General features: G+C 39.5%; 1 protein-coding gene and 1 long non-coding RNA gene across 2 annotated transcripts in view; both read left to right on the plus strand.

The window, feature by feature from the left end:
- LOC308103082 (tumor necrosis factor receptor superfamily member 14-like) overlaps positions 1–14,313 on the plus strand; it is a gene marked incomplete at its 3' end in the record, with an annotated part of 20,708 nt that extends 6,395 nt beyond the window's left edge. Inside the window, exons 5-8 of the mRNA XM_080452931.1 lie at positions 8,489–8,644; positions 9,357–9,444; positions 13,879–14,035; positions 14,305–14,313. Coding sequence (XP_080309057.1) covers positions 8,489–8,644; positions 9,357–9,444; positions 13,879–14,035; positions 14,305–14,313 — 410 coding nt within the window. The remainder of the gene's footprint in view (positions 1–8,488; positions 8,645–9,356; positions 9,445–13,878; positions 14,036–14,304) is intronic.
- Positions 14,314–20,932: 6,619 nt separating this feature from the next.
- LOC308103303 lies at positions 20,933–22,811 on the plus strand. Its single transcript, XR_013934717.1, has 4 exons — positions 20,933–21,262; positions 21,459–21,504; positions 21,844–21,934; positions 22,071–22,811. It is a non-coding gene; the product is annotated as an uncharacterized lncRNA (long non-coding RNA).
- Positions 22,812–23,498: the final 687 nt, after the last annotated feature.

A 23,498-nucleotide genomic window follows, 5' to 3' on the forward strand; every position in this document is an offset into this window, starting at 1 on the left:
TTGCTGTTGTTGTTGGTGGTATTGTTGGTGTTGTTATTGTGGTTGATGTTTATGGTGTTCGTAGTAGTCATGATGTTGTTGGTGGTTGTGGTGCTTTAGGTCTCATTAGTTATGTGTGTCTCTACTATATAGTTCTCAAAGTTGGTTGTATGGGTTACTTTGAAGTTTTCCTTTTAGTTTGTTTTGGTGTTGCTTTGGGTTTTTGTGTTGGTGTTGTCATTAGTGTTGTTAAGGATATCTATATGTATGTTGGTGTTGTTGCTGTTCATGGTGTTGTTATTTGTTTTATTATTGATGGTGTTGGTGTTTTTATTGATGTTGTTGTTGTTGCTGGGCTGGTGATTCTGCCGCTGATTAGAAGATCATGTCAGAGAATAGATGGTAAGTTTACATTTAGAACATGTTTTATTTACATTCACACTTACAATGAAATGGTAACATTGCCATTGAATAAGCTGATGGTTCAAATGTTTAGCAAGAAGAAAAAACGATACAGCAAGAAGAAAACATGATACACAGCAGGTTTGTTTCCTCACATTCTTCTTTTTAACAATATTAACACAAGTGTACTTTACATGTAAAAATAAAAGTATTTAATGATGCATGTTGCTCATTTGGAATTATTTTTCTATTATCAAGGTCACAGAGGGACCATCACAGGAAGAGACACAGGTAGGATCCTGCTGAACTCATGTACTTCATAAATGTATAAAGACTGTCTTACAAACTCTGTCAGATGTCTCAACAGTAAACATATGTTCTCCAGATTGTTTGTGGAACCCGTTGTCAGTGTTTACTAAAAGTAAAGTTATTCATCAAAATGTTAATTTTTTCAACTTCACACCCACTGGCCGTGGCACATGTTCTGTGAACTATATTCAACATAACACATTTTCGATGAATGCACCCCTTACATTCATATTACATGTGGAAATTGTCGGTGATGTGTACTCTGCCCTACCCTGTGTGTGTGTGTGTGTGTGTGTGTGTGTGTGTGTGTGTGTGTGTGTGTGTGTGTGTGTGTGTGTGTGTGTGTGTGTGTGTGTGTGTGTGTGTCCAAGCCTGTCAGCATGGACAGAATCCAGCCACAGGACCAGTTTATCCGCAGTCGTCATACGAGGATGGAGGAGGTGGTAATCATGGTGATGATAATATTTTGACTATTTATTGACACAAGGTTCAATACTTATACTGTAGTTTTACTGCTTATAACGTGGGGGGAGGGGGGGGTGTTACTGTGGACACTCATTTATATATTGTGTTATATGTTGTAGTACAGTGTGTTGTTATATGTTTTATGTTTTGTGTTTTTGGGCGGTGAAACCGCCCCTATATGTGAGGTTTGGATATTTGCACACCAAATCCTGCGCTGTGATTGGCCAAAAATGTACCCCCCTAACCCTGCACCGTGATTGGCCAATCACAGTCTATTCAGGACTGTGATTGGCTAGGGAAACATGACACATGTGCATAGCCCTATATAAGAAACCATAACTTAAAAAAAAACATAAATGTGTTTTTTTAAAGTTGTGGTTTCTTCCATCACTTCTTCCATCACTTCTTCCATCACTTCTTCCATCACTGTGATGACCACTGTGACCACACCGCCCACTTCACACTGGGTGTGATTTTATTATACTTGTTGCAGGAAAACCCCATCCCACAAGACCAGCTTGTCAGCATCCAACCACAAGACCAGTCTGTCAGCATCCAACCACAAGACCAGTCTGTCAGCATCCAACCACAAGACCAGCCAGTCAGCATCCAACCACAAGAGACACACAACACTTTAATGGACATGATACAAGAGATTACTGAACTGAAGAGACAACATGAAGAGAAAGATGCAAAGATTGCGCATCTGGAAAGTAGATTATCTGATTTAGAACAATATACTTGAATTAACTCAATGGAGACTCAGTGGAGCAGCAGGTGCAGTTCCTCCAACATTCAGTGGGACAGTGTATTTAAGTCTACTCAAACTGAAGACTACATGAATTCATGAAGCGTCAGTTTTTCTGCAGAAATTGGTGACGTGCTGTTTAACTGTTTAACTGTTACAGTTGGAGTTGGATGGACCACAGGTTGAGGACCACTGAGCTAGAGCACAAAGTGCGGCACAAAGGGGTTCCATTTAGACCAGGGGTGACAAACTGGTGGTCCGCGGGCCAATGACGGCCCACAAAGGTGTCCAATCCAGCCTGTGAATTCATCTGAGGAAGAAGAAGAAAATGATTCACAACCATTTTTATTTATTAGACCTTATTAGTCTCAGGCTAACAAATCTAAAATCTCTACGATCAGGTCATTCATCTCCTTCTTTGATAGACAAACTTGTAAGAACCCTATAGAGGTCATAGGTCATATGTTCTCCTGTAAGAACCCTATAGCTGCAGGATTTGGAGGAGGTTGATAGATTTTAGTGGGAGTCCAGAAAATAGGGAATACAGTATATAGTCCAGCTGATTAGTGACCTAGAAATGAATAGGGAGAACATATGACCTCATGACCTCTATAGGGTTCTTACAGGAGAACATATGACCTATGACCTCTATAGGGTTCTTACAGGAGAACATATGACCTATGACCTCTATAGGGTTCTTACAGGAGAACATATGACCTCATGACCTCTCACTGTGTAATGAGTCATATGACCACTAGGTGGAGATGTTGCATTACAATAGTTTAACTTGTGACATGTTTTAAATGAACACAACTAATAATCTAAAGCTGTTCATTAATTCATCCATAGAATTATCCTAAATTCAGTTTACATTACAATTATTTATTATTGTTATTATTATTATTATTATTATTATTATTATTATTATTATTATTATTACTGTCTCTCAGACAAGTTGTGTGGTTGTGTTTTGACCCCTGTCTGAAGAAGACAGTTTTTTTTTTCCTCTATTCTTTTTTGGGCGGTGTAGCCGCCCCTATAAGTGGGGTTGGGACACCTCATTAGTACACCCTTCGCTGTACTGTGATTGGCTCATAATTAGTACACCCCTAGCATTAGTACACCCCTAGCTGTACTGTGATTGGCTGACTCTATTGGCTGACTCTATTCAGCACTGTGATTGGCTAGCGAGACACATGATGAAATTAATAACCTATAAATAGGACTATGCACTTAAAAAAAAAACGCTTTTTTAAAATGAGCTTCCATCACTGTGATGACCACTGTGATGACCACACCGCCCACTTCACACTGGGTGTGATTTTTGGGCGGTGCAACCGCCCCTATATGTGAGGTTTGGACATCGACATTCGCTGCACTGTGATTGTCCACCATTGTACCCCCCTACACCCCTAACCCCTACACATTCAATGCAAATCACTGGCCACCATTGTACCCCCCTAACCCTGCACCGTGATTGGCCACCATTGTACACCCCTAACCCCTACACATTTAATGCTAGCTGTAATATGATTGGCTGACTTTATTGGCTGACTCTATTCAGGACTGTGATTGGCTAGTGAAACACATGACACATGTGCATAGCCCTATAAATAGGACCATGCACTTATAAAAGAAAAAAAATTATAACAAAATGATCGCTTTCACAAGGTATTATATTCTCTACAACACTTGTATTCCCCCTATCTTGACAAATGGTATATTCCCCGGTTCAGTAGGTCAGCACAGGTGCAATGCATTATTGTTAATTAGCAGCAGGAGAAGTTAGTGGCAGACAGTTACTTTTGGTAAAATAATACTATCCACTGTTGGACTAATCATCATTCATCAATCATCAAGTTCATCTTAAGGTAATTAAGACAGTAATCTGTGTACCTTTCGTCACTTGTATATCTTATTGTTTGTGCTTCCTTGTGTCTGTCTGCCATCAAATATATGCTCACTTTTAAGGCATTAGTAACAGGCTTATACTGCTGGCTTATTCTCTTCAATTTGTATTTGCTGTGTTTGGAGTGAAACTGCTCTGGTCTGTAACTGGTCTGTTCATGTGATACTGTTGTGTTTTGTTGTTGCATAGCAGGCTAATGAATAGATTCAGTCACATCGATTGCTTATCAAGACAGGCAGGCTATTTCTCTGTTCTATCTAACCGTGCCACTCTGAAAACAGAATTGTGCATGTTAAAGAAAATGGCAGTTGATCAGCACATTGTGTTGGCCAGAAGCATATCCACCATAGAGGCGCTCTTGACTGCCGTGGCCCGAAAGACTGACCGAAGGGGGAAAAAACAATAAGGAAACAACAATAAGGAAACAACAATAAGGAAACAACAATAAGGAAACAACAATAAGGACAATAATTGCAACTCTGCGAGCCGATGACATCACATTCCCGGAAGTAAACATATTGCTATTTAAATGTGGGAGAGTCTCTTTTCCTGGTGTTTCGCCCAGACAGGGTTTGAGGTTAGGTTTTGACATTATTTCTGTGAGGTTAAGGTTAGGTTTAGGCATAGTGTTTGTGAGGTTGGGTTAAGGTTAGGTTTAGGGTTAAGGTTAGGTTTAGGGTTAAGGTTAGGTTTAGGTGTAGTTTTTGTGAAGTTAAGGTTAGGTTTAGGCATAGTGTTTGTGAGGTTAGGTTTAGGGTTAAGGTTAGGTTTAGGGTTAAGGTTAGGTTTAGGTGTAGTTTTTGTGACGTTAAATGTTAGGGACGGGTTAAGGTTAGGTTTAGACATAGTGTTTGTGAAGTTAAATGTTAGGGTTTAGGCTCAACCTGGGCGACACACCAATGTTTCTAATGGTTACAGTAGAGAGAGAGATGAACAGAAGCTAGGAGGAAAGCAGTCAGAAATGGAAGAAGAGAGGAAGGAGGAATGGAATAATCTAATGGATAAACACTTTGTTCAACTGCTACAGCTGATGTGACCAGCAGAGGGAGCTACAGTCACATGTGTGAGTAACTATCTCTGTCCATACATACTGACTGAAGGAAGTTTACATTTGTTTATTTTTTATTAAATTACACGTTTTCTGACACAACTTCCACATAGATGTGAAACTAGATGAGCAGATCTGACTCTATGTAACAGTACTTTATTTATTATTGGGTGAATAAACAGAGAGATATAAATTATTATAAATCCTTCCATTAAAATGCTTTGTGTTCTACAGAACTGGTTTTCAACCTGGACCCCCAGTGTGACGTACATTAGGCCATGGACCCCCAGTGTGACATACATTAGACCATGGACCCCCAGTGTGACATACATTAGACCATGGACCCCCATTTGATATTTTCTTTTGCTCTGGGACACCAATTTACACTGTAAAATCCTCTTTGGTCTTTATGTTGTCTTCTCCTGCCTTTCATTACTTATTAACCTTGTCTGAAGGAAGCCACCAAAATTAGTTTTACTTTTATGTATCTGTACACAAGATGTAACAATAAAGCACAACCTTGAACCATTATTTTATCAAAATAAATGGTCAAAATGTCAGAAATAGTGAAAACAGCAGATCTACAATCCACTGTACAATGAAAGATGAACAACCAACCCTGTACACTATAATCTCATGTAGACGCTAACAACTTAGATGTTTTCTGCATCTAGGTTGCAACACTCTCCATTGACAGTTCATTCATGACACAAAAAAGTCCTTTTATATCTGATTGTATTAAACAACGTTAAACTCATGAATTAGCTTGGTTTATCCTCTCTGTTTGTCTCTGTGTCTGTGTCTATGTCTGTGTCTGTGTCTGTGTCTGTGTCTCTGTCTCTGTCTGTCTGCCTCTCTGTCCATTCATACACTCTCAGTTACATTAACACTGCTAACATGCTGGATCTGTTTTATGTGTCTGCAAACCAAACAAACAAACTGATATTTTAAATTGTGTGTAAAGCTACAGTATGGGAGTTTATCTATCTATATATCATATACGTTTCAGAGTAATGTCTGTCTCTTCTCTACTCTACTGTTTCTCCTCTTGCGCTACGTTGCCTTGCTCCGGCTCTGCTGGGAAGGCTACTGAAGCCTGATTTATAATCTGTATATGTCTTATAATCTGTGATGCTTGCTGAAATGTTGTGAAATTATAACACTCATAAAACCCTCTCAATATACAGCCAGCATAACTGAGGCAATGAGCTTATCAGCAATCATAGTCTGGTGTGAAATATCATCATCAGTGGACTTTGATAGGCTTATTATAATATAATAAAATGATACACACACACACACACACACACACACACACACACACACACACACACACACACACACACACACACACACACACACACACACACACACACACACACACACACACACACACACACACACACACAGGGGAGAAAGGTCAGGTTAGGGGGTGGCTTGTCCGTACAGTAACTCTAACAGTAGCCTACACACAAGTTGAAACATATGCTGTTGTCTGTGGAAGCTCTTCTAAGGTAAGCTACTATTTGTGTCATCGTCCTCTAATCAACATTTACCATGACGGTCTGTGTCTAATGTCTAATCTGACTTTAAGGATTCAGTATGAGGAACAGGGTCATGTGACATTAGCTATCTGCTATTAGTCTGACATTCCACTGGTCTGAGAGTGGCATTATAACTCATCCTAAATCTAACCCTAACCTCACACTAACCTAGTGTCCTAACTATAGCCAGTGCAGTCTCACTGGGGCCTGTGGAGTGGAGGGTGGTATACTGGGCCAATTCTAGCTCTAAATTCTCTCATTCTTTCTATAATTTACATATATTCTCTCTCTCTCTCTCTCTCTCTCTCTAGAGCACGCGCTCGCTCTAGTCTACACACACACGCACACACGCACGTGCGTGCGCTAATGCAATGTGATAGTGAAGTAATTAAACACTGTAATAATACCCTGCCATATAACATTGTATGCAATAATGGACGTTTCCTTTGTTCTGCACAGACCTGTTCATGATGGGTTTTGCCGTTCCTGTGACATTTTCACTTGTCTTCAGTTTGGTAAAACAATTATCTGTGGAAACAGTCTCTCTCTCACACATGTACATCATGTATATTCAAATGCATCTTAGCAGAAACATAATGTCAACTATTTTTTAGCTTTGACACAGGTTGACACCTTTGATTGATTGATTTTATGTTGTGATAAAAGTAAGAGCACAACAGCATTTAAAAAGGAAAATAAATACATACACATATACACACACACACACACACACACACACACACGCACGCAAAGATATCATCATGTAATTAGTAATGATGATGTTTTCATTGTTCTATAGATGTTTTTAATATATCTGGATGTTGGACGTGTTGCTGCTTGTTCCTCTGATGAATATGAAAGAGATGAGAGATGTTGTCTAAAATGTCCTGCTGGTAAGAACACACACACACACACACACACACACACACACACACACACACACACACACACACACACACACACACACACACACACACACACACACACACACACACACACACACACACACACACACACACACACACACACACACACACACACACACACACACACACACACACGCACACACACACACACACACACACACACACACACACACACACACACGTGTAACAGTAACAGTATAAGTACTCATTACTCTATGGGTGTAAGTAACAGCATCTCCACATGTGTGGCGGCTACCAGTTATAGCAGAGACAGCACAATACTTTGTCAGTCTTTTTGCCTCCTTTCTGGGCATCCCAAGATGTTGAAACCCTCCAACAACCTGTGTGGCTAGGGTCAAAGGTGAAGGCTATCTCTAATACAGACTCTTCATCAACCACGACTCCCTCTGGTGTATTAGCTGTCAAAGATGTAAAGATGTCTGTGTTATCATTGAGATGTAAATACGTCTGAGTTATCACTGATGAAACATAGATGGAATGACACAGGAATGTGTGTACATCCTCACTGTAGATGCATGATATTTAGATCTGTCCTTTGCTATGAGTTCCACTATTCTGTCATGACATGCTATTTACATCCCTTTGTATTCATAACAGCCATTCAAGATGTGTGACAGTGTTTCAGTGATCTGTTCTGATTAGGTATTTAGTCAATTATAACTAATCAATTAAAATGTGATTCTCTGTTCAACAGGGAGCCGTGTGTCTAAGCATTGCACACGGTTTACACAAACATCATGTGCACCGTGTCCTGAGGGAACCTACATACATGTGCCTGGACAGCCGGATGACTGTTTACCATGTAACCCCTGTTCTGCAGGTACATTGTCACTGATAAATATTACAGTTAATAGACAACTTGATTTTGGATACATACACTTATACTAGTTATACATGTTATGAAACAAGACAAACCATCCATAGATCACATCTACACCAGATCAAATGTCATTACTTCCTATTTCACCTGTAGAATTCAGCACATTACTAAATTATGAACTACAATACACATTTTGATAAAGAATTATGATGGCTTTTTCAGTCAGAATAATTTGCACTGTTGTTGAATGGTGTTTAGCTTTGCATTTGAAAAGTTTTTTGCTCTCATATTTAACCTGAACTCAATGTAATCCACAGCTCCTGGTCTGAAGGTGAAGAGTCCATGTACATCAACATCTAATGCAGTGTGTGGACCATCAGAGGGATTCTACTGTGTTCACCCAATAAAGAACATGTGTTTTCAAGCAAAGAAACACAGCAGCTGCAGACCTGGTCAATATGTTGTTCAAAGAGGTTAGTCGATTTATAAAATGATGATAGAGGACAGGATTTAAAGGGATAGTTCACCCCCAAAATAACATTTTCTATGGATTAGTCACCCCATGGAGACTTGAATTCATGGATATGTTTTAGTTTTTGTCTCATTCCTAAGACAATAAATTGATGACCGGCAGCGGTTCCGGTAGGAGACAAAAAGAGTCTCCTTTGTGTCTCCTACCGGAACCGCTGCCTACTGGTCCGCTGGTCATCAATTTATTGTCTTAGGAATGAGACACAAACAAAACAATATCCATAAATTCAAGTCTCCATGGGGTGACTAATCCATAGAAAAAAAGTGTTTTTTGGGGTGAACTATCCCTTTAAGAAGCCATCATTATTCATCATGACACAGGAATCCTTTCAGCTGATCCCAAAGAATGTTCCTCTCTGTTTGATATAGAAAACATTAAATCAGAAGTGAACATTTAGTACACTCGGGTGGCTCAGTGGTAAAGTATCTGCCCATCACCACGGAGGCTTTGGGTTCAAATCCACCGTGATGCATCTGGCTTTGTAGAGCGGCTATACAAACACAATTTACCCATGTTCAGGGAGGGAAGTTTAACCATGATTAACCTAGAATATACACAATGCATTGAACATTACTATTACTATGCAAATAATTATGACCTGGTATAATAATAGAATGTTACATTATGTTCTCCTTGTGTTTGTGTTGTAACAGTAACATCCTCTACAGATACAGAGTGTGCTGACTGTACTGGTGACACATATTCAGACGGTTCATTTACAACATGTCAACCTCACACAGAGTAAGAGTCATTTACAACATGTCAACCTCACACAGAGTAATGCTGTGTTCACACCGACGTTTTTCTGAACAATGAATTGGCTTTTCAATGTTATCTCTATGCAAATTGGCGTTTACATTTTTTTCATGAGCGTTTAAACGCCTAAATGGAAAAGCGTGCTTTTTTTCTCCCCAGACCCGAGCTTTGAAGCTTTTGCTTTTGAAGTCTTTCAAACTGTAGGCGTTTAAAGCTCAATTCTAGCCAATCAGAGCACAGCATGATCTGAGTAGGCCGGGACTAGCTCATTCAGCCAAAAAGAATGTCAGCCCTCTGCTTGCACTGCCTGCTCGCAGGCGCAGCAGACAGGGAGATGCGGTTTCCGAAAGAAAAATCTATTTTTTTAAATAAAGGCTGTATTTGTAATATTAATGGTGATTTGGCAAGAACATGGCATATATATGGTCGTAAATAAAAGGATATTTGACCAACAAGTCGTGAAAGCAGTTAAAACTGGTTATGTTTCGTGAGGAAGGCCCCTCCCTCCACCCGCTCTCCCCGGGGAGGAGAGAGCCCGCTGGGGGCGGACAGGTCACACTGTCCGCTGTGCTCCCCACAGTGGACCACAGCCCGGTTTTCCGCCCGGGTTTCACCGGGTGGAGCGGGGTAGATGAACACCGGAGGCCGAATTGGACTACACACACCCACACAAAACGAATATTAAAGTTACTTCATACTGTCATGAATTAATAATAACATTTATCACCGAGACACCGACAAATCACAACAGATCACTCTGACCTGCTCTGCTCTGCTCTCGGCGAGCAAGAGGCGCTCTCCCCACCGCAGCACGGCATGTATGTGTGTGTGTGTGTGTCAGTGGTGGGAAAACTTTTTTTTTAAACTTAAAGGAGGAGTTCACCCAAAAAATTACTTATTTTCTATCAATTGCACACCCTATGAAGCCTTGAATCCATGGATTCTTTTTTGTTTTTGTCGCATTCTTAAGCTAATAATTTGATTACCGTCTCCTACTGGCTAATGTATCCGGTAGGAGACACAAAGTAGATTATTTGTGTCTCCTACCGGAAATACACACGGTCATCAAATTATTGTTTTAGGAATGCCACAAAAACAAAAATAAATCCATGAAATCAAGGCTTCATGGGGTGTGTAATTGATAGAAAATAAGTAATTTTTTTGGGTGAACTCCTCCTTTAAGTAAAAGTATCAATACTGCAATATAGAAACTCTCCAAGTAAAAGTCTGGTAATACAAATTTACTTGAGTAAAAGTATTGGCATCACAATGTATTTAAAGTACCAAAAGTAAAAGTACTCATTATGCGGTCTTCTGATCCGCTGATGATCCATGTTGTCGTTATGACATGAGTCTTAAAACCCCTTAATTTATACCATATGTTGCCCACGAAAAGTAGCAGTTTTGTGAGGGAATCCTTTCAATTGGTTTGTTGCGTTCAGATATCAAATCGCTTCATCTCATTGCAAAAGTTGAAAGCTAGATGGATAGATCACATAGATTAGAATATAGGCCTAGGCATATGATAGATAGATAGATAGATAGATAGATAGATAGATACAGTAGATATATTGTTTATTATAATATATTTATATATATATATATATATATATATATATATATATATATATATATATATATATATATATATATATATCGATTATATATAGGCCTATTATTATAATTATTGTTGTTGTTGTTGTGCACAGTAAACATTGTGAGCTTGTAGATCTGCTATTCTCAAATTTCCGAAATGTATATAGGGTTGATGAAGTGGTTTTGTATCAAAATCCACATAGTAACTAGTAACTCAAGTTGTCAAATAATTGTAGAGTAGAAGTAAAAGTATTGAAAATTGGAAATACTCCAGTAAAGTAAAAATACCTCAAGTACTTTAGTAGGCTACAGGACTTGGGTATATGTACTTAGTTACTTTAGCTCTGTCACTGCCCCCCTAACCATTGAACGCCGACCTTGGACTAAACACACGCCCACAAAAACAAAATATTAAAGTTTTTAATCTATCAGATGTACATCTATAGACAGACAACAAACTAAACAATATAATGGAGAACAGAAGTTTAAACACAGCTCCAGTCGCCCACCCGGTGGTCACGATGCGATCGTGAGGAGATGCCGGGCGTTTCCCCACTGGTGACTTGTAGATCTGCTATTTTCAAGCTGGTGCAGGCAGCAGGTTCTGGTGCTTTTTCTACACAGCATTCGCAAATTTATATGAATGTTTTTAATTAGCAGCTGTGCATGTTAAAGTGTTGAAGATTGTTAAACTTGGGCAATTATATACTTTCATTAATTAATAAATAACCTTTATCACACACCGAGTGTGTGTGATGATCACTCTAGGTCTAGAAGCTCTGAATTGGCATGTACATGCTGTCCTTTGACCCCTCTCCTCGGGCAAAGGAGGACACGGCATGTGTGTGTGTGTGTGTGTGTGTGTGTGTGTGTGTGTGTGTGTGTGTGTGTGTGTGTGTGTGTGTGTGTGTGTGTGTGTGTGTGTGTGTGTGTGTGTGTGTGTGTGTGTGTGTGTGTGTGTGTGTGTGTGTGTGTGTGTGCGTGCGTGTGTGCGCTCACACACACACACACACACACACACACACACACACACACACACACACACACACGTGTCTCTCTCTTTTTCCTAAATAATCAGTGTATATATAATAATGTCGCTCAACTAATAGCGAAGCATCAAACCATGAAATAAACTATCTGTCTGTCTACGGGCTCCGGCCTTGGAGGGAGCGGGACTCCCGCACTCACCTCTCCCCCGAGACAGCAGCAGCTGAGCGGCGAGACGAGAGGCGGAACGTCCGCAAAAAAACAGGAATTACTGCAACATGATTTTTTTCTTTTAACTTGTTAATTTGTGTATATAAAATATAGATTCCCTGTCGAATCTTCTAATTACACCAACATTATTCTTGTGAAGTAGGTAGTTTGTGCTTTTTTATTAAGATTTATTAAGTTCGCTTTGGTCATTTCTAGCATAGGGAAACACCGAGTGGTGCTCCCCGTGACAGAGTGTCCTATGACGGGCTCATGGAGAGCAGTGTGGGGGGTAGCGACCAGACGGCTCGTTCAGTTATTTAGCAGCTTGTTTATAAACATTATGTAGATTTTTTATCCATAAATAGGTTATGTAGTAATTAAATATAGACTTATTTCTCATCTACAGCTGTTATTTTTAGTTACTTTAGGAGACTTGAGTGACTTGAGGGACACGCCCAGTTTGATCCAAAAAACGCCAAGTCAAATGGATTTCTGCGTTTTTTTCACAAAGGCGTCCTTTGGTGTGAACACAGCATAAGAGTCATTTACAACATGTCAACCTCACACAGAGTAAAGGCCTTTGCACACAGGGTGCGATCAGTTTTTACCGCATGCGAAAAGTCGCACGAATCAAACTGGGTTCGAAAAAAAAAACGCATCCCCGCATCGCATCGCCGCATCGCATCGCCGCACGGGGTGTGCATGAGGTCATTGAGAACCATGTGTTCATTTAAAAAATGGTATTGTCCGTTTTTTCCGTGCGGAAAATCGCACCCTGTCTGCAAAGGCCTTTAGTGTCATTTACAACCTGTCAACCTCACACAGAGTAAGAGTCATTAACAACATGTCAACCTCACACAGAGTAAGAGTCATTAACAACATGTCAACCTCACACAGAGTAAGAGTCATTTACAACATGTCAACCTCACACAGAGTAAGAGTCATTTACAACATGTCAACCTCACACAGAGTAAGAGTCATTTACAACATGTCAACCTCACACAGAGTAAGTGTCATTTACAACATGTCAACCTCACACAGAGTAAGTGTCATTAACAACATGTCAACCTCACACAGAGTAAGTGTCATTTACAACATGTCAACCTCACACAGAGTAAGTGTCATTTACAACATGTCAACCTCACACAGAGTAAGAGTCATTTACAACATGTCAACCTCACACAGAGTAAGAGTCATTAACAACATGTCAACCTCACACAGAGTAAGAGTCATTTACAACATGTCAACCTCACACAGAGTAAGAGTCATTTACAACATGTCAACCTCACACAGAGTAAGAGTCATTTACAACATGTCAACCTCACACAGAGTAAGAGTCATTTACAACATGTCAACCTCACACAGAGTAAGAGTCATTAACAACATGTCAACCTCACACAGAGTAAGAGTCATTAACAACATGTCAACCTCACACAGAGTAAGAGTCATTTACAACATGTCAACCTCACACAGAGTAAGAGTCATTAACAACATGTCAACCTCACACAGAGTAAGAGTCATTAACAACATGTCAACCTCACACAGAGTAAGAGCTGTACAGTTCAACCCTCATCACACACATTCATCAAATTAACCAATTAAAATGTTTCTTCTCTGTCCTTCCAGCTGTGAGTCTATTGGACGTCTTCTGAAAGCAGGAAATCATTCAAGTGATTCTACGTGTGAAGAGAAAACACATTCTAATCCTTCTAGATGTGTAAAGTTTTTAGATTTACAAACACATCCTGTTGTTGTTAAAGTTCTTATTGTTATTGTTCCTGTTGTTAGTATGGCTGTTGGTATTGTTGGAAGTCGTGTTATTGGTGTTCGTAGTATGGCTGTTGGTATTGTTGGTAGTCGTGTTATTGGTGTTCGTAATAGTAATAAGGTATTTGTTTATTTTTGTTGTTGTGTTTATTGTTTTATTTGTTATTGTGGTGTCCACATTCATCATCATAATGGTGGTTGTTACGGTTATTTACATTTTTTCATTATTGTTTCTGGTTGTGTTTCTGTGTCTGTTTCTTATGGTGTTCTCGTTACTGTTGTTAGGGGTATTAATCGTCATGTATATTTTTTACTTTTTTTTGCTAGTTTCATTATTGGTTGTGTCATTTTATTGATCAAACCTGCTGTTTCTGTTTCTGAAATCATTTTCATTGTTTGTCTTGGTGTTGTTTATGTTGTTGTTGCCACCCTATGCGCGATGTTACGACCTGACTCAAGGTTGCAACAAAAGGGAGACACAGGCACAGTTAAAAGTGTATAAAATGTCTTTATTTAAAGATAAACTAACTAAACAACAAACATAACACATCAGTAAATATGAATGAGCATCAGTGTGAAGGCAGTGTATGGGTGCGAGTGTATGTGCAGTGTGAATGTTGTAAGGTATAAACCAAGGTATGTTAACAAACAAACTGGGGAGAGAAACTTGGAGGCGGCCATAGCTGAGTGGTTAGTGAGCCCGCCTAGGGAACCAGCTGGCCCTGGTTGCCCCAGGTTCGATTCCAGGCTATCCCAGCATATGTGCCGATGATATGAAATGTGTCCCTGAGCAAGACTCTTAACCCCAATTGCTCACAGGTTCTCATTGGAAACAAGACCGCAAGGACTTTCATGAACGACCTGTTAAAAGGAAAAGGAATTAGAGGAGAAGAGAGAATCTGACAGAAAGAGGACTGCTTTTAAAGCCCTCAGAGCAATAGGCTCAGGTGCTCCAGATCAGAGCTGATGGCCTCCCAGCTCCACCTACCAGGCATTCAACAGACTAGCACTGATAGACAGAGTGGGAGGGCGTCACACCCCCCTCCATAAAAACGGTGTCCCAACAGGAACACCGAAACAAGTGACCAACTCACAAACAAACTTCAAAACTCTAAAAACCAATAACTTTCATTTATCTATGGCCTGTTATAACCTGCCACTTTCCCTCCACACCTCAGCTACTGGTACCTGGAAGCAAATTAAGAGGAGGAGCTAGGAGGGCACAAGACAAAATAAATTATTGTTAATCATGGAATAGTGTATTCAACAATGTCTGCTACCACATTGTCCATCTAAAGTGTCAAATATCCAGGCAGTCAGTGTACAATTTCACCAATGATCCCCACACACAGGCCAACTCCAATGCCAGCTAGGGACCATACAAGCCAAGCACTACAGACTGTCTCAGTTGTAGAGACAGATTTTTTTCAAATAAGCCATTATTTGTGCGGAATTACGACCGGTCTACAGGAACACAAATTAATTTTAGAATAAACATGACTTTAACAAACTATGGAACAACCAAATGAACTTATCCCCTCATCCAAGCCATTATTTTAGCCCTCAACAGGACAAAACCAAAGGAGGCACCTTACCAACGAGTGAGCTCCTTTTAAACCAAGGCAACACACAACGGACAAGTGACATAACAGACAACGCATGCAAACAGAAAAGCACCGTTTGGACCATTTGTCACGTTCCCAAACCTGAATTCCGCACTTAGGCTCACCGGGCCAGCTTTAACACAGATGCAATTTTATACACTGATCAAACTGCCTCTGACGTATATACAGACAATTATTGACACTACCATGATTCATTTTACACATAACCAAGAGAACATAGTAGTGCACATAACCCAGTGTGCCACTAGCTCTCCATAAAACAGGGACCCTAGGGTCACTGAAACCATCTTGATCAAACCAAAATGTACCATTAGCTCAATTAAGAAAATGCTGCTGACTCCCTATCCAGCTCAACCACAATCTCAGCAAATGACAGAGTGGAGAAGCGCTTTAAGAGAACAGGATTGACCCAGTTAGCATGGGAAGAACAACAGATTTAACAGGTAGTTTAGATCTGAAATGTACTGTGAAAGGACAATCTAAGGACAAGGTGAGGGAGAACTGACAATTTATCTCTGAGAGTGCACAGGCCAAATCCAATGCAAACTTCAGAGAAACGATACGATACGATACGATACGATAATACTTTATTGTCAGTTCACACTGAAATTTGTCTTGCGACCCAGCAGCCATGTATGCAACAATAAACAGTACACACATTTGACATGACACAAGAAAAGAAAACAAAATACATACATAAAGACATACAAAGACAAGAGCAATGTCCACCCCTCAGCCTATCCCAAGCCTACAACAAACCAAAACAATGACCACACAATCAGAACAAGGACCTCACCAAAACGTCAACTATGACGCTAGACCGGACCTCCGGCATTACCGGTGTCCTCCTTGCTCTCAAGACTAAGGGCCCGTACACATTGCAGGAGATTGGGTCCGATATTGCTGTCGCCGACATTTTTTGGCGCTCGCCGACAAAACCTCCCGATCTGACGCAGATCGGCCTTTGATCTGCGAGATAATGCTCGCTCTGTGTGAAAGGTTCCGCGAGACGATGTGGCCGCGATTATCCGCTCTGCGACGGCTTTCCGACCGTTTTCAGATAACTACCATGTTAGATATTCAGCTCTGTCCCAGACAGGAGATCGGACAGTATCATACAGTATGAAAGGGTCTGCGAGGAGATCCACGCTACAGCCAATGAGAGCACATTACAGCCACCGTGGCCAGGGGAGCGTCGCTGGATCTGACCACAACAAACAGTCCCTACCGCAATATTACCGTCCAGTCCTGTATTAAGTTAACATTATAAAACAAAATGAGAGAGTGAGCGAGCCTGGTGGGCTGTTTATTTTAGAGGAATTGTACAGAGAGAGAGAGAGAGAGAGACAGACAGACAGACAGAGAGTGAGAGCAAGAGCGAGCTCTGTGTGTGTGTGTGTGTGTGTGTGTGTGTGCGCGTGCAGCATGTGCACGCTGTTATGAACAGCGTTGCCAGATGTTGCGAGAGAAATAAGCAACCAGGTCTATGAAAACAAGCCCAAGAAAATGCCACTTGAGCACTTTAAACCTATTTACAAATACATTGGATATTTGAAAATAGCCGATCTACAAGCTCACAACGCGTCGCAGCTATTTTCAAATAAAAATCTTGAGAAAATTGTGGAATATTTTCCAAATCCACACAAATCTCATTACATATTTACAGAAGGGGGGTCTGCGGACAAATACATATTATGTGTTGTTTAAACCACTGGTTTAAACAACATTAGGAAACAAGGCCAAATAAGCAACTACACAAATAAGCCCAAAAAATGCACCCCGCAACAACCAATATTTACAAGCAACTCTACAGAAAAACAAGCCCAAAGTCGCTTATAATAAGCGGACATGGCAACGCTGTCACTGACGGCTTCTGCGCACTTGACGAGCGAGAGAGAGAGAGAGAGAGAGAGGGAGAGAGAGAGAGAGAGAGAAAGAGCGAGAGAGGGGGGAGAGGGAGAGGGAGAGAGGCATATCACGGGATACGTCGATTAAAATGAATTGGAATAAACTCAAATGTATGTATTGGGTCTGACTCTGGAGATAGCATTCTAGTGAACTATCCTACAGTGTGTCAGCCCTTGTCGGGGATCAATCCTGTTGTGAAGACCACAACGATATTATGACAGCCGATTTCAAGAAATAAACTCCTGCAGTGTGTAATGCTTAACGATCAGATAACCCCCCGAGCACTTTAAGGTCCTGCAATGTGTACCTGCCTTAAGGAGACAGACACCACACCTAAGCACCCAATCCAAATGACTTCAGATGAAACTGAAATCCAAATGTGAATCCAAATGTACTGCACCTCGGTACAATGTATCACGTCTTTTTTCCAATGGACATCTATAATATACTCCCTCACACAACCCTCAACTCCTGAGAGCCCTACATGTCCTCCACACCAACAATAATTTCAGGAAAAAATTGATTTACCTGTCCAACGCAACATAACTACTTGAGCTAATGCACCAAAACCAATAAAAACAAGGGAAGTTCCGCATTTTATTTCACCATAAGCAAACCTTCCCCAGCAGTATGGGGGGAATTAAGGTTATCAAGGTTATAGGAGTACCACCCTTGCTCCCTCCCCGGTACATACAAGGATACAGACTCAATGACGGAGACAGAGTTTTCCCCCACCTAGCTAACTCAGTATACTGGCGGGAGGTATTTATGCACTTGAGCCCGATGGGTAGATAAGGCAACCATGAAATGGCGACCCTCTCAAAGCCATGGATGTGCCCCCAGGGCCGCACGGAAGACACACAAAAATAAAAAACGGTTTACCAAAATAATAAACAAATGAGTCCCCCTATCAAGGACACATTTCTTAAACCTATCAGGGGAATAGCTCCACACTTCCTTGTACCACCAGGGAGACAACCCAGTGAGCCATAGTCGTTTTTTAGACGTTCGGTTTTTTTGTAGACCTAAATTAGATGGTCTAGATTTGGTCTATATCTAGACCAAATCTAGCCGATTGAATTTAAACAATTATTCCATAAATATTGATTAAAAAAAACAACTGTAAGTTGCATAACTGATCTCCAAATATTGGACAAAAATAAATTGAATAGCCATTGATCAATATACAGTATAGTTTAGATTTAGCCTTGATCTAGACGTTTATATCAAAACTATATATCAACGTTCAAATGTAGACCATTTCTAAACTTTTATTTTTTATTCATGTTGTTTGAAAATCTTTATTTTAGGGTGCTAACATTAGGTTCAGAAAATATTATATCTCACTATTGTCACTATTGATCAATGTACAGTATAGTTTAGATTTAGCCTTGATCTAGACGTTTAAATCAAAACTATATATCAACGTTTAGATTTAGACCATATTTAAATCATTAAATTAATTTTATTTTTTAGTCATGTTTTTTGAAAACGTACATATTAGGATGCTAATATGTTTAGAAATACTATTACAGCGAAATAATGCAGTTTGCATAATGGTGATAATATGCAAATATATTTTTTAAATATGTATAAATATAACAAATAAAGGCAGTTTGCACTAATGGTGATAGGCTAATAAATAAATAAAATACAGAAGAACGAGTGAAAGCCAAGCAGTAAACTGCTAACCTCGCATCACTAGACTTGAATCTACAGTAAACCGCAGATTGGGTTTGGAGGTCGTTTTGCTTGTTTCTTTCACGAGACTTGGCAACATTGGTTTTGCTTAGCGGTCTCACAAGACGTGGCAACACCTGGAGAGGTTTTGTAACAACACGGAAGTCAGCAACGCGTTCTAAAGTCTAGCGGAAAACTGAACAGAAGAGACTATAAAGAACAGAATTGCAAAAAACATTAATTCTGAACTCAGTACACTGCATAGGTGAGTGCTAAAGGATACATTATTTGAAGGAGATGTTTATTTGTGTTGACATAGTTAGTTGGTCATGTACTAGTTAGCATTAGCCAACTAGCTACCAGCTAGCTTCTGCCCAAACACAATTCAATGTTTTTTACTGGTGGACCGTAACGAAGTACAATCACTTGAGTTTAAATACAAATTTTAATACTTTAACAATAAAATAATCGTTTATATGTGTAATGTTTAATCTGGAGTTAAGACTTTACAGAACCTTGTGGAATGTTTGATTAATGTATTGTTTTTTCTTTATTTTTTTTTGAACGACCTGTACCAGTAAAACCGACAAAGAACAACAATAATAATGGTGCTATCAGATGAAACACCACAGGTAATTTTTTTCCCGTGAGTTTTACATGTAACTGGCCTTAAAAACAATGTATCTAGCTATTTCTCACCACTAGTAAGACAACATTATTAACCTTTCCTTGAGTTGGGCCATGTGTTGAATATATTGTTTAAATCAATCAGTAGCCTATTTACATTTATTTACAGCTCTCAATCTAGGTGATGTCTAGAAGTGGCAAACTGCTGACTTTTGTCACATTTTATCTATCTATCTATCTGGCTATTCCACGACAATGACTGCAACTCCTTGCAACTATTTGTGGAGCAGTTACTCTGCTCTCTTCCTTATGATAGTAAGGTCTAGATAATATGGGTGTTAAAGTGCTGAGAATATAGCATCTCCTATCTGTCATATTATTAATAGATGTTTGGATGTTGGTCTATGTCCAAAGATGTGGAAGGAGGCTAAGGTTATTCCTATAGATCTAGGTTATACCTAGAACTATAAGTATTTTACCTGTTTTGAGCAAAATCATGGACAAGTTGGTGCATTCACAAATTCAAGCTTGTTTTGTTTCAAACAAGCTTGCAACATATTCTCAACATGCCTATAGAGCTGGTCACTCTACTTCTACTGCTTTGATACAGGTGACTGATGACTGGCTTAAAGCTATAGATAACCCCATGCTGGTGGGAGCTGTGCTGTTAGATTTGTTTGTTATTTTGTCCTTTTTATTTTGGGAGTATTGTCATATTCGTTCATTACAATAATATACATCTGGCCTAATTATCCTCCCCAGGTGAATCACTGCCCAGTGCCCATAGCTAAGACAGTTTTGACAGCCCCTCTACACACCTCAACACCAGGTAAATTTAAATGCTATGTTAATTGATTTAAGCCCAATGTTAAATATATATATATATTGTAGATGGAAATTACAGCCTGTATCAGTATTAATGTCAAAACAAAACCTTAAGAGTTTTCTAATTCCTTCATTTCGTTTTCTGCTGTAGATCTTGACAACTCCGGTCAGCCGTAAAAGAGGAAGAACTGCACAAGGTGACTGCACATGAATGATTAACATTTTAAATACATTTTGACAGTTTTTGTTTGTTTGTTTACCCGCCTGTATTATCGTTGGGACTACTACTACTATGCTTTAGGTCCTCTAGAAGAAATGAGTGTAACAGAACGTTTAGCCGGAAGATTAAAATAAAAATGTATTAAAATATATTATGTATTTCAACAACAGTACATCTACTGTGGGGGCCTTACTCCTGAACAGAACAAACTAGGACTCCACAATGAAAATGTGGATAAAGCACAGCATATATCATACATGACTTGATGGTGTAAGAAGGTGTAATTTCAATGTGTTTTCACACCCAGCAGAACATTGAAGCTACACACCGGTCCAAATCAGATCCAGAAATACACAAGGTAACTTTCAATTGACTGTAGCAGTGAGCAAATTGGGTTTCAATGGGGGTTTTCTCTCCCCCAACAGTGAAGCCGTAATCTGGGCCAAGAAAATGTCTGGACTCTACTCCACCTTTCAATTGACTATAACAGTAATCCTCAATGGTGATGTTGCAAGTATGACATTTAGCCTAATTACCTTGTCTTTCACCAACAGGAAATCTTATCAGAACTCCCAGGAGAAAGTCACAGGATTCCAAAAGGTACATTTTGATAAAGTTTGGAAGTCATCTTACTCTGGCAAAAATGTAATTGGGGAGAGATAATGATGTTGAACTTGAAAACAAGTAATGTTGTTTATTAAGATCTGCACCAGCCAAAGTATAGCCTCACATTCTAAATCACAGGCAGACTGTCACATGGTTTGTTTATTTCAGTTTCCCATGTCGGAGAAAAGTAAGAATGGAAGTATTATTTATCACTTTCCACTGTGTTAGTGTATTATTTCTGTTTCATATCAACATAATTGTCTTCATTGCAGGTTGGCAGAGTGTGCCGTTTTTCTTTTTGCAATTTAGCTTCACGTTTTCTTTTTGTTTCAGACTTTTCACCAATGGCCTGATGAGTCCTTTCTACTTGCATGGACAGCAGGAGAGAGCTTTCAAAAGCACTGCCTTCTATCTGTCATCAATGGTAAAAATTACTTTGTCAGTGCTAGTTATTTGTTGATTGCTTATTCACGTTGTACACGTGTGACTGACATATACTAGATAACCTCTGTAATGTCTACTGTCAGTCTGAGAGTTATTTGTCATTGTTTTGACTGCAGAAGACATTCAGAGAGACAATGGAGAACCTCGTCAGCGCTGCCATCTCTGACCACTTCAAGCAGGCGCCTGGTAGAAGTGGTGGAGAGGGATACAAGAAGAAGAAGAAGCAAATCCAATGTTATTATTTGGTCAAAACATTTTGTTAAAACTTGTCTTTTCTTGTTGTTTAACACATTAAGACAGGGAACGCATCTGTGTCACTTAAGATTTCTTTGGCTATTAAAAAAATAGCAGATATACAAGCTCATAGCGCGGAACTCGGTGCCGCGCTAAGAGCTTGTAGATCTTCTATTTTTTGAAGATTAAAAAAAAAAGTGTAAATCTTTGAATAAATATATATATGCATTTAAACTCAAGTCTAGGCAAAGCAAAGATTTGACGTAAAAACATACATTCAAAGATTTGCAAAAATGTTCAAGATTGTTAAAACAAAAATATAGCAGATCGACTAGCGCTGAGTGCCGTGCTATGAGCTTGTAGATCTGCTATTTTTGAATAGCTCAAGTATAAGATGTGTTAAAGCAGAGGTCTTCAACAGAGGGTCCGGGACCCCTAGGGGGTCCTCAGAGTTACTACAGGGGGTCCGCCAAATCTTTGTGTGATATGATATTTTTTACATTAACCACTTGAACCCTAGCATCCTTTTTCTGAGGAGAGCTTTAGCCAAAAATAGCAGATCTACAAGCTCACAACGCCTTGCGCTGCGAGGCGTTGTGAGCTTGTAGATCTGCTATTTTTGGCAAAGAGGTTTGGTGTAGAGGGGGAAAAAAAGATGAATCTACAACACAATGTTATAGATATGGGGGTCCCTGCTTCATCTCTAGTCGGGTCCTTGGCCTGAAAACGTTGAAGACCCCTGTGTTAAAGTGTTTAAAATCTAACATGACAGGTCTTAATGGCTTAAAGCATTAAGAGGCGCAGAAATTAAAGAACGATTGTACAAGCTTTGGTATGTTTTTTTGTTGAAATATGTATTGTGATTGAAATTACAGTTGAAGGATAGTTATGTTCAGAGTAGATCAATGTTAACATTAAGAAACATGATTTTATCCAGTGGTACAATAAAGAGTAGCATGACATTAGTGTCACACTGCAACCTATTTAAAAGATCCAGAAAGATAACATAATGTTAACAAATGATCAGAACATCATGGGACTACACTACTACCAAGGTAAGCAAAACAGGTAAAATTTGGTCCATCAGGTAGTTTTTGTAGAGAACCTGGATCTGCATTAAAATTGAGGCATTTAAATGCATTAATATAGGTTTCGTGTGAATAATTTGATAGATCTTAAAGGTGTATATTGCCTACAAGTTGTTTAGATGTTATTTAAACATATGATTTAATTATAAGTATATTAATATCCTTATTAAATAGACGTTTACATGACGTCTAAACAACGTTCATAGTCTATAATAGGGTTTA

Source organism: Gymnoscopelus braueri (genome assembly GCF_963280865.1).
Source record: "Gymnoscopelus braueri genome assembly, chromosome: 16".
In the NCBI taxonomy this organism is placed as follows: domain Eukaryota; kingdom Metazoa; phylum Chordata; class Actinopteri; order Myctophiformes; family Myctophidae; genus Gymnoscopelus; species Gymnoscopelus braueri.